At 37.7% G+C, this 18234-nt stretch overlaps 1 protein-coding gene across 1 annotated transcript; it reads left to right on the top strand.

The window, feature by feature from the left end:
- Nucleotides 1-535: 535 nt before the first annotated feature.
- On the top strand, nt 536-17897 carry plcd3a (phospholipase C, delta 3a). Its single transcript, XM_079456538.1, has 15 exons — nt 536-838; nt 5386-5553; nt 9920-10148; nt 10547-10676; nt 10759-10984; nt 11682-11883; nt 12332-12476; nt 12571-12720; nt 13312-13464; nt 13765-13918; nt 14123-14239; nt 14339-14517; nt 14609-14744; nt 15177-15326; nt 16292-17897. Exons 1-15 carry the CDS (start codon nt 754-756, stop codon nt 16420-16422), a joined length of 2355 nt encoding a protein of 784 aa, XP_079312664.1. The 5' UTR covers nt 536-753; the 3' UTR covers nt 16423-17897.
- The last annotated feature ends 337 nt before the right edge of the window (nt 17898-18234 follow it).

Here is an 18234-nt window from a genome sequence, read left to right as displayed (position 1 = left end):
GAAGCCAAATGTAAGGATCAAACTGGTGTTACATGGGACCTTACAAACAACATTTCTGACCATCGGTAAAGAGTTATGATGTGTCAGAAAGACAGATGAGTTATAATAGCCTAATCAAGATGAGATTAAATGATTATTTGCGCGCTAACCTAAAAAAGTGTCTGTCAAATTCTTATTAATCAGATTTGTGTTCGTCTTGTCAAATGGTCACAAGGGAGATGACTGTCTCTGTTTTTGAGAAGGTAAGATATGAGTCTTGAGGTAAGAACACGAGCCTTCTAATAAAAAGATTTTCCACAGTAAACTCAAAATAATGAATGAGATATAATTAAGCGTGCAACAAACAAGTAGAACTTAAATGCAAAGACAGATAACCATAACAAACTGCAGTCATTATTTACTATGGTAAATATGTTCTATGATCAAAGAGTGACATCATAAAGAAGGCTTGTAAAAATAACAGCTTGATTTCTTTGAAGTACTACTGAAATGGTTTCTGGTTGTGATAGTGAATACTAAATGTGTCATAAAGGGTGGTGCTGAACGACTCTTGTTTTAGATGCTGGAGTCAAGTTACGCGCTTCGCTTCAACGCGCGTCAAGTGTCGCGACAGGCGTCACAGCAGCGCACTGATTTACATGCATCGACCGATAGATTAAAGCGCTTTTCTCGATCGCTCTGTCGGTTATTCGCATTCACAGCTCGGCTCGGGACGCTTTCGAGGAGTTCTGCCTGTTCCGGGGGATATTTAACATGCTCGGGAGAAAGAAGAAACCAGCGACCGAAACCTGTCGCAAAATACAAGACCCGAAAGCCCACGACCCGCTGCGGAGGCTCGGTGAGAAGATCATAATATAATAAACACATTAGAAATACGAAGGAAAACAACGACAATGCGTATACATTCAATATAACTGTGCGTGTGCAATGTATAGTTTCGCTGACTTAGTAAAAAGAAAGTAAACAGCAATTTAACTTGTCGTCGAAATTTTGTAAAGTGAATAGAAGATGCAAAAGTCGTAACAGATAAAGATGTTCGTGGCATCAAATGTTCTTAAACACATCGCGAGCTGTTGTTTAGATTCATATACATGCTGTTATTCAGACTTACGCCTTTAACTATTGTTTTATGTTTAAAGGGGGTGTCGGCTGACAGACACATTCTTCCCTTGAAAGATTTACTATTTTGTTTGCGTAGTTTATCGCGGTTAAACTATTACTATAGTTTCATTTTTGTTTTCATTAACGTAAACCTTTCTCAAGAATCAAGCCTGGAGGATCATAATATTACAGCCCAACATTAACAAATGTGCTGGGTTTTGTTTTTTTGATCTTAAAGATTTGGTTCCGTGAACGCTCCACAAAGGTTTGTTTTTGGTTCCCAGAAGTGATTTTCTAAGGTTCGCTAGGCGTTCTGTGTTTGCTGGGATGTTACCCTTGCTTAAGATTCCTGACTTATAGACATGTTTGTTTTAACATGCATGTCATTATCACTGGTTTCTGAATACAGGTGTCTGGTTAGCCTTCCAATGTCAATGTTTACAGCACACGACTGTAAAAACAGCTTTTATCAGCTGTATGGCACCTGTGCCTGATTTAGATCAGGTTTTCTGTGTTTGCACATAGGCAACATGTGTTGCTATATCAAGTTCAAGATCAGTTGTGGGGACCTTGTCTGCATTTACCAGCTATTACAAGAAGCAGGGCCGCAACTGCACATTTTCTGAGGGGTTTGCGAGATCAGTTTTGGCGCCCGACTACTATGGAAGAGATTTGGATGATTCCCTTTCCTTCAACAAAAAGTATTATTAACATTATTCATTATTATCAAAACGAATAAGACGTGTGGCGTGATATACTCGAGTTGTATAACACAAATAAACAAAAGTTCTTACTTACTTTAAAACGAATGCTTAGTTTGTGGTTCATTTATATTGAATGAAAACGCAAGAATAAATCAGTAGCCTATGTTAACATACTTTTACTGAAACTTTATAATAAAGCTTTACTTGGAAAACCAAATAAGGCGGTTAACATGCATTATAACACAAATAAATAAAAGATCTTTGGATTGTCCCCTTACTTTAAAACATTTTTAGTTTGTGGCTCATATTTTATGAAAACACAACATCATTAAAGTAAAACAAAGACAAACTCACTTACATTAAACAAATCTTTATTTTTTATTAAAGAGCGGGTAACATGCTATTTCATGCATTCTGACTTCTTTACACTGTTAGACGTGCTGGCTTCTCATGCTTAACATGGTCAACTTGTTAAAAAACGAGTTGGACGTATGACATAGTATTTCTGTACTTGATACACCCCCCAGCACTCCAACTTTTTTTGGAAAGCTTTTAAAAAATCTGGATTCCTGTGTCGTCACAGGGATCCTATTCCTTTTATTGGCCATTCTCCCGGAAAAGCAATGCAAGGCGAAAGAAAGAGCCCACCCACGAGCCAACCGACGAGCGAGACCCCCTTACCATCAAGATAATGTGGTGTGTCAAGATGGGCTGCGCTGCAGATCGTTACTCGTGCATATTGTACAAAACACGAAGGGATTCATGTGTTGCTTGCTAGGATCGCATCAGCTAGAAATACCAAGGGTTCTCTCCAAGCAAGGAGAGTCTGCATTTAGCTATTATGCGAGCCGCAGCTGGAACCAGCTTCCAGAAGAGATCAGATGTGCTCCCACAGTAGTCACATTCAAATCCAGACTCAAAACACATCTGTTTAACTTTGTATTTGATTAATTTGCCACTGTGCCTCCGACTGTTTGTGCTGTACTTTATTTTATTTATTATCTATTCTAAACTATATTTTATTTTATTTTTATTCTTAACTGGTTAATTTTTCTTATTTCTTCTAAACTATGTTATTTTATGAATGTACTTTTATTTGTCTTATTTCTTAACTGTTTTATCAAATGGATATTTTTAATTTCTTCTATGTAAAGCACTTTAAATTGCCATTGTGTATGAAATGTGCTAAACAAATAAACTTGCCTTGCCTTGCCTAGACAAAAAATAAACAAAAACGTTCTATATTATTGTAAATAATTAACATATTATATAATTATGTTTTATTAAAAAAATATATATATATTTTGGCTAAGCACAGCATATACTGCATACCCCATTTTTGCGTACTGTGCATTACAAGAGAGCTTTAGGAGTGAGCATTACGCGAACCACTAAAGTCTGCTTGCTTTAAATTTTCTATTCACCTGTCGTATTCGATAGATACCCTGGCCTTGATCCGTCTCTGCCATGGCTACACTTTCGTTATAAATATAAATTAGCTATGGCTATCAGTTATTGCACTTGCTAAATGGTGTTGTGTGAATTTTTTGGAGAGGCGTTGAGAGTGATTTCATGTTGCTTTTTTAAAGCACTTCACAAAAGAATAATCAAGTGGTCCTCTAATTTTTTTACAAGTATGTGAGAGAGAGAGAAAATTAAGAGTGCATGCAGTTTTTCAGCTGGTTAAGGGGTCTGCAAGAAGGAATGGCCCATCCTTTCAAAATCGATTGCTCTCATATTTCTTTCACATTCACACACACTATGAACCGTTGGCACGCTGTCAGAGCCAGGCTGTCCTATACGAGATATAATGTAGGCTCTAGGCAGTCAGCTTGGGCCACATTGTACTTTGGTAGCCCCTTGAGGAGGCCCCATAATAAACACACAGAAGAAAAGTTGCATAGCAAAGCCTGTATTCACACAAAAATATGTTTTGATCATTTATTCAACTTTCTTTGTATAACATGATTTAGTTTTATGTTTGTGTTGGTTCCCAGACATGTTTGATGCTGACAAGTCTTTACTTTCTGGTTACCTTGGTGAGGGGAGCTTTTCTGCAGAAACTTGGCTCTTCCTCAAAAGTGGTTCACGGCATTTGCAATCTTTTCACGTATTGTTTTCTTACTTTTATGTTTTTGATTCTTTGTTTTAATCAGAGAGTTAGTTTTACTCTGCATTTGAAAAAAAAAAGATTGGGAAAAAAGAAACATGTAATATTTTTTACACAAGGTTAAGAAGAGGCTGGAGAGCAGTGGTAAACAGGGCAGATCTCCATGTGAATGCAGCCATTTCACTGTGAGCAGGACGGCTCAATTTGTTTCCGGTCTTTTGTGCTTCATTAAATCTCTGGCATACATAGATAATCTGAATGTTTGTCCAGCACGTAATAGCAGTTCACAGTTCACCCCCCCCATAAAACTTTTGTCATTATGTAATGGTTGAAAGGATTGTTTCTTTAACAGATCAGTCCAATTCTTATGTACTACTTGTAAGTCGCTTTGGATAAAAGCGTCTGCCAAATGAATAAATGTAAATGTAAACGCACACTGACACTTTTAATGTTTTTTGGGGTTTGACATCGTTTGGAAAACAGCTGTGTGTAGATTATTTTCCTTTTGTGTATCACAGTAAAACTAAAGGCATAAAGCTTTGGAAAAAGTAATGGTGGAATTTCCATTTTTTGGAACTACTGTTAGCTTTAGAATGTCTGTAAAGAGGTCACTGTGCTTTATTGGCAGTTTGCAATCTTTGCTCTTCGTAAATATTTTTTCCAGCGTTGCACAAACCTGTGAGGAAAAACAATCTTTGAAACAACCTCACTATAATTAGTAAGTCCCAAAACACAAAAAGTTGAAACAATGATTTGCTCTTTATTTACTCTTTCTTGGCAACCCAAACCTCTTCTCTTCAGTGTGCCTATTGTTTTCATATTAAATCCTGCTGCAAATTCTGTTGAGAATTACACTGATCCTTGAAAGTTACTTAATTCTTACATAATTGATGCTTTTGACACAAACAGATCGTGCCCTAAATCACCGTGGAATTACGTAATTTCTCATCATGTTTGTGACACTGACCCTTCCAATGCTTTGACAGCTGTGTGAGCGTGTGCGTGTTTATTTGTTATGTGGTTCATGTTTCGGGTTGAATGTCAAAGGAAATCTGTGCTGGAATCTCAACTTTTGGCCGACATTATCTATGAATTATCTTGGTGTGTGTAAAGGTCTTTGCACACGCAGTCCGAAATTTTCGTGTGTTTTTTCGTATGTGGCACTTGTTTGTATGGTGTCTCTTAATTGTTAAAAACAGGCCTCACTCGGATGTGAAAAACATAGAAAATCTACTTAATTTTTTGATTGACACAACGTGAGGTCCTATTTATTTTTTAAGGTGCGGAATTTTAGGGCGCAAATTTCGGACTCAATGTGCCTAAACTCTTGTAGATTTGACATGTAGAATTTACAGCATGTAACAGGTGTATTAGACAGAGAGGTCCAAGGTATCTATTTTAAGACTGGAAAACATTTAGGAGGTCTTTGTATTTTAATGTTGCGTATGTTTGTATGTGTGTGTCTCCAAGGTGTGTTGGACGATGAAGATGTGTGTGCGATGCTGCAGGGATCAAAGATGGTAAAGGTTCGATCTCAGCGTTGGCGGAAGGACAGAAGACTGAAGCTTTTGGAGGACTGTGTGACGGTGTGGTGTGAGTCCAGCAAATCTTCCCGCAAGAGCGAGAGAGAGCAGACGTGTGAGTAAATCATCTGCAAAAACTGTGCTGCAAACAAAATCTAAAGCCCAAATTCCGTACTGTAAATGTCTACATATGAAGCATTAGGAGGTGAGAGCAGATATTGGTTCTGATCTATGATGGTTAGCACTAATTCAATATATTCGCTGTTATTAAGGATTAGTCAGGCATGTTTGTTGACCTCTCATAGAATTTCAGTGTACTAGACTTGAATTTCAGCCTTCAGGAGTGTACTTGCTTTGAATCGATTGTTCAACATGTGATCCTGGAAAACAAAAAAGATAAACAAACTCAGGATCAACATGAACAAATCCCCCCCAGCTTAGACTTGCATAAGCATTAAGCCTGGTGTGATCTACTTCAGTAGTGTGACTAGAGGATTTTACCATTTGTGAAGTCAGAGGTTTTCAATACATACAATGAGATCAGGGACATGACTTGAAGGAAGAAGAAGAATTCCAGGAACAAGAAACACTCATGTTTTCCTGTCAACACCTTTTCTTAGCAAGTCAAATATTCTGAATGTGGTCCCTTTATGCATTAAATGGTCCAGTGTGAACTTTTGATCACAATATGTGGTTTGCTTGTCCTGATCACAAATAGTCGGGGTCGACTTGCCATCTCAGTGTAATATCAGTGAAGTAATCATCATACAGGTCGATGTTATTTAAACTCCATCTACTAGAATTATTCTCCTTCCCCTCTTGTACACTATCCGTTCAACTGTTAACCTAACTGGCTACAATTTCAAACACATATTAGTCTTTTAAAAAGTTAAATTGTTGTATCCGATGGCATTTTGTTTTTGTTTGTCTAGACTCTAGATACAGAAGATGCTTGATGTAAACAAATATAAATGCACCAAGTTCTCATTAGATGGTTATCAAATGAGTACATATTAACAGAATTTGTAAACAAGGTGTTACGACCTCTAGGGGTTAGATGTAATAGAAAAATATCTCTTTTATACACATCAATGGGAATCTCTTCAGAGGAAAACAAGGCCAAAGCAATAAACAACACAAAACTGTGTTGTTAAACTGTGACTGCTAAATAAACTTTCTTAATAAATTAAGAAAACTAAATACATACCAATTTATCTACCTCCCTCAATCATAAACAAAGGTAACAAGATGCATATAAATAAAATAGCATCTAACCATTAATATTTGGCAAACTAGTATATACAAGATTTTTAACATGGTTATCTACAAGTTTTTTTTTGAGTGCTTAAAACACAATTCAAATCATAATCGAAACAGGCAATATTCAGATGAACAGGAGATTCAGAATTTGTTATCACAATGACAAACATGCGATATATTCACTATACAGAATATAACTCTCTGGTACGACACTCATGACCGAGCGACGACAAAGATACTAACAACTAGCAGAAAACAGTCAACCAGAATGTTAACGAAACACAACGGAACGAAGTCGGCGAGGCTCGAAGGCTTTGGACAAGTGTTTAAGTGTATAAGGCTTAATGTAATGAACCTTCTGAGAATTACTCACAAGAGTACTGCTAAGAATTGACTGAAAGAGGAAGTTCACCCAAAAATCAACTTTGTGTGAAAAATCCGGGGTCAGCTGTGGCCTGGTGGTTAGAGCGTTGGGCTTGTGATCAGAAGGTTGATGGCCTTGAGCAAGGCACCTTACCCCTTATTGCTCTGCAGTAATGTGCCACTGTAAAAAATGACTTGTAAGTCGCTTTGGATAAAAGCGTCTGCCAAATGAATAAATGTAAACGAATAAATGACATCCGAGATATTTCCAGGCCTCATATACATCATGGTGTCAGTTTTTGCTAAGGTCCAGAAAAGTACTAAAGACTTTGTTAAATTGGTCCATCCGCGAACAGGTCCAACCCAAACCGTATCTTTATAGACTTTGTGCGGTTCTATCATCTCTAAAATGTCTCCAGCCTTTTAGATGAATGCTAATCTCTTTTAATCACATTTAGGCTCCTCAAATGTAATGATAATCCCATGTGAGTGTGAAGAAAATCAGACTTCCTGCTATAATCCCATTCATGCTGCTTCACTGGAGCATCTGAATGTATTTGATTCAGTCATTCAAATAAATTGTTATGGTCATTTGAACAAAAATCACTTCATTCAAATTAGCGATCAATTAATCGATTTTACTGAAGTAAAATATAGCCAAGGAATGACAGGGCGTAGCCTACAGATATCATTCAAGACCCCAGTTTCCTCATCTGGCCATAAAAATATTTCTTAGTCTAAATAGAAGACTAATGGCAGTGTAAAACAAGTCAATGTAATGGATCATATGATAAAAAAAAATAATTTAATAATCAAATGCCAACTCAGATGCGCATCTTGGAAAGTTGCATGTGAGACTATTAATTCGCTTGCGTGTGTCCGCATAAGAAAATATGATATTTTGGTATTATAAGTGTGTTACTTTCTTCCCAAAATGAATGTGCATATCACTGACATTCTGGACAATTAGAAAAAGTATGCTTTTACTCTTGAATGTCCATGATGTGTCACAAGTTTAACCGGCCAAGACTCGCGTATCTCAAATGATAACATCATGTGTATATTACATATGGGGAAGTTAAATGTAAAATTTAAGGTAAATGATTAGCTGATTCATTTCTGACAAAATAGGCCTACCTGATTAAACTGCCCACTTAATGCGTTGCGGTGGAACGCGACGACAAAGCCTGACAGTGTTGATATATCATTCTTCCATGATAAATGCCCTGAGCTTATTTATTTTGGCAATGTGAAACCTTCTGCACTTTGAGCAGATCAGTTACTGGCTAAAACGGAGGTTATTGTAGGTTGTGCAGATCCAGTCACGGAGACTGCTGGATGCAATTTTTTTAAGTGATAAATCATTGTGGTCGTAGCTGTTGTATTTTAATACCTGCTAATTTGCAGTGGACGTTTTTCACCTTTTAATATGAAATGATCCCAGACGTAACTGCAGCGCTTTCGCTTAATTTCTCCTCGTGTTTGCTGTTTGTGTTTTGAGCATGACCCACAGCCATGCGCATGACCTAGCTCGACAATTGTTAAGTTTTATCCAGTACACGATTATAGACAATGAATCGATCCTCGATTCATCATTATCATGCGATCAACTCACTTGATCGATTATTTACAAGATTAAAACTGATACAAAAGAACTGAAACAACATCGGGCATCACATGAATAGATTGCATGAGATTCACCGACTGTCAGGCACTTAAGGGAAAAACTAAGTACATCGACTACACTGCACTACAATATGCAATATCCACCCAACAAGCAGGTGATTTGTTTGCATTCGTAAGATCAAATCCTGAATGACAAATAGGCAGACACTAAAAAGGTTCGTTGTTACAATTTGTTTAGAACTGTGTAAATGAGTGTTTAGGAAATCTGAGACAAAAATAAAAAATGTTAAGTTTTTGTGTAAATAAGTGTTTGTGAATGCTGCATTACATCATACAATAATCTTCAGTGCAACACTTTATCCCTTGGTTATTTTGGCTATTTAATAAAGTGGATAAAGATAGAAGACACATGGTTATGCCATAAGTGTTAGATAGCCAGCTCTCAAATTATAAATCTGGGTAGTAGACAAATCTATCCTAGTAGGTACGTCCTCTTTACTGGTCAACAGATGTACGGCAGGGCTCCAAAAAGTCTTGTGGATCTCAGATGAGCCCTGTATGCAGAGGGCATTAGTGAGGAATGCCAGTGGCATCGTAAACGCCCATTCATTGCCAGTATGCGCCTCCCACGCAAATGCTCGCTGTTAAAATTCACACCCTGCATCTCTGTGCACACACACACACACACACATAGTGAATGCATGATTGTCAGACAGCAATTGGAGGTGGGCAGAAAATCATTTTTTTTCTGAAAGGCCATGTGTGCATGTGCCCTGTGTCGCAGCAGTGTCTTTTTGTTGAGATGAAGGAAGTTATTGTTTTCCCTGTACTGCAATACATTTCTTACTGTATATCTAAAACCTCCATTTGTCAGATTCGTTTTTTTAGATGTGTGTCAGTTTTAATGAAGAGTAATGAGAGCACATGGTGGCATTTTTGGCTTGCTTTGCACAGGTCAAATTTTACAAGAGCCATATTAATCCTCACACGCACATACAGAGTTATCATGTGTCACAGACAGCAGTGACATCTTTGACCTTCCCCTTGTATGGAAAATAATTAAAATAATTACTAACTACAAGATTATTTTGGGTTAAATCCAGTTTGAAATCCATTTTGTTTTGTTTATTGATTTTTTTCTTTACGTATATAGAGTTTGGACAAGTAGACATATTTGTCTTTATGTAACTACTTGTTTTCGAAGTGTGATGTGTTTGTGTTTTTCCCATCAGTCTCAGTGACGGAGGTGGAGTGTGTGCGTGAGGGCTGTCAGTCAGAATGTCTGCGGCGGTTGGCCGGTCTGGTGCCCGAGAGCCACTGCTTTACTGTGGTGTTCCGCGGAGCCAGGAAAAGTCTGGATCTGTGCTGCCCCACGAATGAGGAAGCCCAGCACTGGGTCCGAGGCATCCGCCTGCTCAAAGACCGGGTGGCCAACATGAGCCAGAAAGAAAAGTTGGACCAATATCCTTCAGTCGCACCAAATGCAGAGTGCTACTAATAAACACACAGTCACATAGACACATACAGTGTTGCGAACCGGTTTGGTTTCCTTAGCTATCATTTGCCACAAATCCACTTGTAAACTAACTCTTCCATGATGTATAATATTGCTCAGATGAGCGGTGACTAAATATAGAATATAAATAGTCTGCAACTGCACTTGTGACTCACACTGTATACATGTACATCTCCTCACCTGAAAATAACCTCAATAATACTTACTTATGTACTTTTACCATATTTATACTATAATGAGATAAAGTAAACCCAGAGGTCTACACTTTAATTCGATATATCCGCATATATCTAGTTACATATGCGCAGATGTTATTTTGTGTAGTTTTCCTAACTGCACACACTTGGATTCGAGGCTATCTTAGACGTGCAGATCAGAACCAGGACGGGAAGATGAGCTACGACGAAGTGAAACACCTGCTACAGCTGATCAACATCGATCTGAACGAACTGTACGCACGCACACTCTTTAAGGTGAGCCTGTGTCTGTGTACTACATTGGTAATGGTTATCTTTTGATCTTCTCATCCTTGATTCTTTTGATTCCTCTCTGTAGAAGTGTGACCGGTCCTGCGATGGACGGCTGGATCACGTGGAGATTGAGGAATTCTGCCGGGAGCTGATGCGCAGGCCGGAGCTGGATACGGTGTTCCGGCACTATTCCAGTAACGGATGTGTGCTCACCACCATGGAGCTGCGGGACTTTCTGGGGGATCAGGGCGAAAACTCTTCGCTGGCTCACGCTCAGAATCTCATCCTCACCTATGAGCTCAATGACTGGGGTACGAAGGCATCATCATTCAATAATACTGTGCCCGTTACGAAAGGTGTATGATGTGGTTGTGGACAAGGTTCCATCCACGTGTACTGAATATAGATGAATCCCCTTACTGTAGGAAAGAAAACTCACAAATAATGTACAGCCATTTAAATGCAAAATCTTATTTTTAGTTGTCAAATTATTTGAATACCAAATTATGCGAGAAATGGCTTTTCAAAACAATGTAGATTTAAAAAGCTCTTTATGTTAACACCCGTCTCATTTTTGTAATACATTACTGAGGTTTCCAGGTCTCATAGGTTGTGAAAAAGCTGCCTTCGAGCAGTCAAAATGTATACTAATAAAACAAAGCACAAGAGAAAAGTAAGTTGGTGTATATTGTAAAACATTTCTGGTGCCTAAATGTTCCAAACACAAATGCTCATATGCTATTATTATGACATGAACAATAACCAATAAATAATCAGTTCGAGTAAATGGAAGGCTGGAGAGCAGTTTCAACACTAAACTGTAAAACCACACCCTCCCACAAACTCAACCAGCAGCTCATGTGAGAGCATAGTTCAGTATCAGCGTAATGCTGACTTATATATCTGACAAATTACACCTCGGTTATTCCTGTCAGTTGTTGCTGGAATATACAGTAATTCATCAAAGATACTGAGGTGTATACATATGTTTGTCCTTGTGACCCACAGCCCAGAAGAATCTGTTGATGACACTGAACGGTTTCACCATGTACATGCTGTCGAAAGAGAATGACGTGTTCAACCCTGATCATAATCGTGTGTATCAGGACATGACCAGACCACTGGCTCACTACTTGATCTCTTCATCTCATAACACCTACCTCACCAAAGACCAGGTGACCAGCGCTAGCAGCACAGAGCCTTATATCAGGTACAGAACACACACCCATTCACCGCAGAGGTCTATGCCAGGTGCATGTTACATATTAAAGTTATCGTTCACCTGAAAACATTACAAATTTAGAGTTTAAATCAACCTATAGGTCAATAAAAATGTCCGGCTCTGCCTCGTCCTTGAAAACCCTTTAAAAAATATTGTTCCTAAACGACTCTATATAGATAATAATCATTGTAATAACATAATTGTAAAATAAATTCTAGAACTTCTTTCTACAGTGTACTACACTCTGTTAGTAGCTGAAACACAGAGTGTTTACTAAACAAACCAAGCTTAATGTGGATTTGTATAGGTGCACATCCAGTTCATGTCAACTCCAGCACAAAGCATATATACCATTTTAAGAACAGAAATGAGTCACATGCTGTCTTTGTTTATATGTGTGTTTGTGGTCAATGCATGGGTGTGTTTGTTTGTTAAGGGCTTTGAATCAAGGCTGTCGCTGTGTTGAGCTGGACTGCTGGGACGGCGATAAAGGAGAACCCATGATCTTCCACGGGCACACGCTGACCTCTAAAGTCCCGTTTAAAGAAGTGATTGAGACCATTGCACAGTATGCCTTTAAGGTACAGTCACACTATGCATAACACAATGGCTTCCATATTATAAAGAGGTGTGGGATAAAGGATGTTACGTAAATGAATGTTCCTTTCTGTATAGACGTCTCCGTATCCTCTGATTTTGTCCATCGAGAATCACTGCTCAGTGGAACAGCAGGTGGTCATGGCAAAGCATCTTCAATCCATTTTGGGCAAAAAGCTCCTTAAAAAGCCACTCGATGATCAACAAACACATCTGCCTTCACCTGAGGTTAAACACATCTACATCTTTGTCCTTGACACTTCACTCATTTAAATGTACACACTGTGCAGATGTTTTTATTCAAAGCGTCTTCTGTGCATTTCCCTTGGTATCAAATCTTTGTCTTGGTGTTGCTAACCTTTCTGTCTTCCAGCCTCCTCTACTTTCTGAATATTATTAGTAGAAACACGGCAGCCTTCAAATATTTATTTCCTTGAAATGGACAGTCATTGAGTACTGGGAATAATTTTAAGTCAATAACACATGCCGGTGCTCATAGTTATAGTGTAAGCTTTTAAAGTGACTCCACCCTCCCATATTCCATATTCATATACAATCTTCTGTTTCTCTTTCACTTCCGCTGTTTGCAAAACTCTTCTTACATCACATCATGTTGTGTTTTATTGTAGTGGTACTGTGTTTCAACATTCAAGCGCTGAAATAAATTATTGTTTTAATGCTGCCTTCACATGCTCTCAGAAATTCTAGTTCCCACTTCAACCCGGGAATAAATGATGGAATTTTAATGGATTTGTAATGTTTAATGCTACTAAATCATTAGTACGATTAGGTTTTAATGTGTCACATTTCTCACTGTAGGACTTGATGGGGCGGATCCTGATAAAAGGAAAGAAGTTGGGTGGTCAGCTGGGGAAGACTGACAGCTGTACTAGCTTCACATCTAGCTCAGATGAAGAGTCAGCTGCTGGAGGGGGCGGGAACAAGGGCTCTACCAAAAAGGACCCTGGAAAGGTGAGTTCTGATTGGTTAGTTATGTGTGTTATTTGTGTTTATTATGTGTTTGTCTAGTCTGAATGTCAGTTGTGACATTAATTAGTGATTTTTTTGCATAATAACAACTAAAAGTTATCATCTTTAAACTTGTAGGTAAATGAAAATATTGGTTGGAAGAAATTATAGCTGCATGACAAAGAACCTAAAATTAAGGCAAACTGTAAAATAAAGTTAGTCTTTTATCAAGTGAATGCATTAGCTACAGTAGAACCAACTCAAGTATACTATAATGTGTATGTATTGTATTTCTTTCCCCAGCCTGTGAGCTCTAAACTGAGTCCTGAGCTGTCAGATTTGGTGGTGTATTGTCAAAGTGTGCCTTTCAATGGTTTTGAGGAAGCCAATCAGAAACCTCCTAGTATGATGTCATCTTTCTCTGAGAACGAGGCTCTCAAACTTATCAAAGACTCAGGTGAGATCAACCTAACCAAACATGTACTATGTACATTTATTGGACTCTTGTCATGTGCTTTAGGTCTTGCCCTGCAAGGAATGGGACAGCATGCATTTTCTGCCATTGGCCTTCTTTACTAAGTTATTATTCAAGTTTTTTATTAAGAGTTACATTAACTTTGCTTTTAGTTATTGTGCGTGTGTATGTTTTTGAACCCTATAGGAAAGCTGTTTATTCGACACAACAGTCGTCAGTTGAGCAGGATTTATCCATCAGGTCAAAGGTTACAGTCGTCCAACTACGACCCACAGGACATGTGGAACGGAGGCTGTCAGATGGGTGAGCTCTCTATCAGACAGCTTGTGCAGTTGCAATTCAGGGAGAAATATTTTGATTCAGTCTGTTTCATGTTTCTTAATCCTTCTCTCTGTTCCTCAGTTGCTCTGAATTTCCAGACACCAGGAGAGCAGATGGATCTAAACCAAGGACGCTTTCTACCCAACGGTCGCTGTGGATACGTGCTGAAATCTGACTTTGTGTGTCACCCAGAATCCAACTTTGACCCTGAGAAAACAGGTGGAGGGCCGGGACATATACCCACCCAACTTACGATACGGGTAAGCAACATTTTCTCATGTGCTTTTAAATTTCTTTGATAGGTTTGTATTAAATCTTCTTTTTTACTTTGTATTTTGTTTTTTTCTACAGGTGATTTCAGCCCAGCAGCTTCCCAAGATTGACACTGACAAGCCAAACTCCATTGTTGACCCTCAGGTCTGGGTGGAGATCCATGGAGTTTCCATCGATAAAGCTCGTGCCAAAACCCAGCGCATTGACAACAATGGTGAGGAAGTCATGATTGTTGTCTTGCATACTATTATTCTTTCTAATTGGGATAGATCATGTAAGTTTCTAATCAAAGTTTAAGACTAAATTAGTTTTTGCTATGTCAGTCCATTTCTAAGTTACAGCAGAACTGTGGATGCACTGCATTATAGCTGCATGCATTTGCATACTTTGTTAAAGATGACAAAGATTTAAAAATAAATATTACATACGTGCGTAATCTTGGGGAAAATTGCTTTGTTTTATTGAACATTTTGGTGACATTAATATTGTTTTTGACTCTGTGTTTTCGATACGTTACATGCGGTTTTATTCAAAATTCCTCTGATTTGACTCATGAACAGCTTTTATGCAGCGCAGGTTCCAGCACCACACAAGATTACCTATTCAGATTTTGACACTGTGTGGGTGCCCTTGTCTTCCTCTGCAGGTTTCAACCCACGCTGGAACTGCACTCTGAGCTTTCAATTGCAGGTGCCTGAACTGGCGTTGGTGCGTTTTGTGGTGGAAGATCACGACCACACAGGGAAGAACGATTTCATTGGCCAGTTCACTTTGCCCTTCACCAGCCTACGAACAGGTTTGTTCTGCAGGTTAGGCTTACACTAAATGCATAATGTTGGGTTTTCTTTAAACAGAATTACATTCTGTATACATGCTTTGTCGTGAAGATATGTGCCTTTAATTTTTTATAATAATGCTTTTTTTAAATACTCTTGTGCTTTCTGTAATAAATGCTTTTGCAAAACCTATTATATAAAGGACATTTGAAACAATAGCATCTACCTCTGCCCTCAAAACAGCTTTGGTTTTGCTGGAATGCTGTCATTCCAGTCTATGTCTTTTCTTAAAGAATAATAGTTCAAGTTTATCGAGAGATTAGGGAGATTAAAATCTGCCTCTAGGTATGTTGTTCAAAACAAAATTCTTGTAATGCCCACTGTAGTTCTAAAGTTCAGTGACTGATTTATACAGTTTTATACAGCTGTTATCATTTGTCATCAACATCAACAAGACAGAAACTTAGTTTTAACAAAGGAAATGTGCTCTATAAAATGGAGTTCATTTTAAAACCAGGCAGAGCAATCCTTGATGATAATGGCGATTATTACATGAGTCCATTACAAATACACAAATCCATTAGACTCCAGAAGAACCTATTGAGGCTCTTCACACCTTATGCACCTTGAAGGAATAGGTTTGATACAAACATTTGAATTCAACTTTAGATTCCTGCCCTGACAGGTTTACAATATGACTTTTGTTTAGCTAAAAATATATGTAAGTGGGGCCATTGTTGTTTGGTTACCAACATTCTTTGAAATATCTTATTTTGTGTTTTGCAGAAGAAAGTTACAGTATGTTATTTAGGATTTTTTGCACCCATATGGATACACCTATTTTGGGTACAACAACTATATGACCGGTGACTACTTTACAGTGGCTCCGTATTTCGCTGAAAATGTTTTACATAAAACATTACAATTATGTGATGTATGTTTATTTTGAACTATATATTTCCTTCATGTTTGTCTTATGTTACAGGTTACCGTCATATACATCTTCTAAAAGCCGATGGATCCAGTTTGTCTCCTGCCACACTTTTCATTCATGTCAAGGTGGTACGCCGAGGAGTTCCTATTAAAACTGTTTCTGAGCGTGTGGGTAAGGCCTGAAGTTCTTCCATCATGATCCTTCTGAATGCTTATTTCTGGAGGTACCCCTACTGAACAACAAGGCCATTACCTGGGTTCTCGAAATAACAGAGCTATCTACCTGTGAAAGCTCCTGACAAGGAGTCAGTATGGACTCACAAGAACACGCAGTCAATCCGAGAAAAGTCAGTGTTTGTTTATGAAACCTGACGTGTTATGGACTGGTTATAGTGGAGTCTCAGTATTATTGAAACTGCAAGACAGTATTGTTTTAATTTGTCTCTTTTAATGGAGACAACGTTTTTTATAGTCTCTGTGAGCCTTGAAATAAGGAATGTAGACAGTTTTTGTTAAAGTAAGTAAATGCAGGGTCTCCATTAGAATTTATGGGGCTTGGAATGAAGAGATTGATGTGCTGACCTTCGGGTGCCAGGAAGGTAAGAATGTGATGTAGAAAAACATCTTGATAGCAAACTGTCAAATAAGAGGCATGTCTGTTAAGAGTCATTTTCCCTAAAAGTTGTGACTAAAAAAAGTTTGTATTTATAGATGTTTAATTTAATCAAAACCATAAATTACATTTTAATTGTAGAATAATATATCAGAATAATATTTTTAACCAGTAGCACTTTTAATGAAATAAGTGTTAAGCCAGACGTCCCGAGACCATCTTGGCTTTGGGAGTCTCTTTAGAACAGTCCCTTTTTACAGCAGTTTTACAGTTTTCATGGTTGGTTTAGTCTTAAATTAAGATAAACTGGAGCATATAGGAGATCTGATAACATTTTGGTGCGATACTGTGTTGAAACTGCCTACTGCAGAAGATTCTATTTTCAATAAGAAAAAAGATCACTTAATAGTTTATGTTACTGTAAATGTTTCAATTACACCTTATGTTTGAAAATATTTAATACGAAAAATGCTAAAAACTTTCTAAGTTATTTCTCATGTGTTCTCATATTTATTTTGTTTCATTTTTGTAATGTGTTTTGTAAAGTCATTTCTAGTTAGTGTTTTGAATAGCGTTGATCTGTTTGCTAATTCCAATGGTCCCTATACAATATTTCAAAATCATGTGTGGTGAATTATATTAAAATCAGTCAAGGTGAGTTTGACCTGACGTCATAATAATGAATATTTAATATATAATGGTAATCTTTAAAAATGATAACAACAGTAATATTTGTGGGCTCTCACGAAATTATTTCTTGCCACCCTCACCTCCACCCTAGCACCAAGGGCTCTGATGTAGTGAATGCTGAATGTAATGGCATTGGTAGTCATGTTAACTTAATGTATTTTGAATGAGTCTGGTTATGAAAGGAAAATAAAAATGTAAAAGAAATAAAAGAACATGTAATGATAAAAGATTTGGAGAAGCATGTTTAGTAGATTGATTCCATTAAAGTGTTATATATGTAAACATTTCTATTTTACTACCATCCAACATAACAATAAAATGCAACCTGAATGCAAATAAAATACAATCATAAAAACAGTGCACTTGATATTGTATCGTTTAAGTACAGTAAATGAAATGCGGTCCTCCAGGAACAGGGGCTGAATACCTCTTTTTTTATATTATACTGTTATAGTAAATTACTCGTTCATTCAATTACTCATTTTTGCATTCGTTTATAATATTTAACTATCTCTGAGTAGTTTCCAGTCAGAGCCTGTGCCAGTTCATACCTTAATTCAAGTTATTGCGAAGTGTTACCACCAGGACAAGCTATCTTTTTACCCTTTTACACCCAGGTAACCCCTAGGTTGGCTAAGAATCTGGTTAGAGGATCTCCAGGGGTGTACATTTGCATCCCATTAAGTAAATAC

Source organism: Barbatula barbatula, assembly GCF_947034865.1.
Source record: "Barbatula barbatula genome assembly, chromosome: 5".
NCBI lineage: Eukaryota > Metazoa > Chordata > Actinopteri > Cypriniformes > Nemacheilidae > Barbatula > Barbatula barbatula.
The sequence above is the reverse complement of the archived record's forward strand: the minus strand, read 5'-3'. Positions and strand labels throughout refer to the sequence as shown.

Excerpts from the sequence above, each read along its gene's own strand:
- plcd3a (XM_079456538.1), top strand. The coding sequence starts at position 754 with ATGCTCGGGAGAAAGAAGAAACCAGCGACCGAAACCTGTCGCAAAATA. Across the intron at positions 10,985-11,681 it reads CTATGAGCTCAATGACTGGG|CCCAGAAGAATCTGTTGATG; the intron begins GTACGAAGGCAT and ends TGTGACCCACAG. Across the intron at positions 11,884-12,331 it reads AGCACAGAGCCTTATATCAG|GGCTTTGAATCAAGGCTGTC; the intron begins GTACAGAACACA and ends TTGTTTGTTAAG.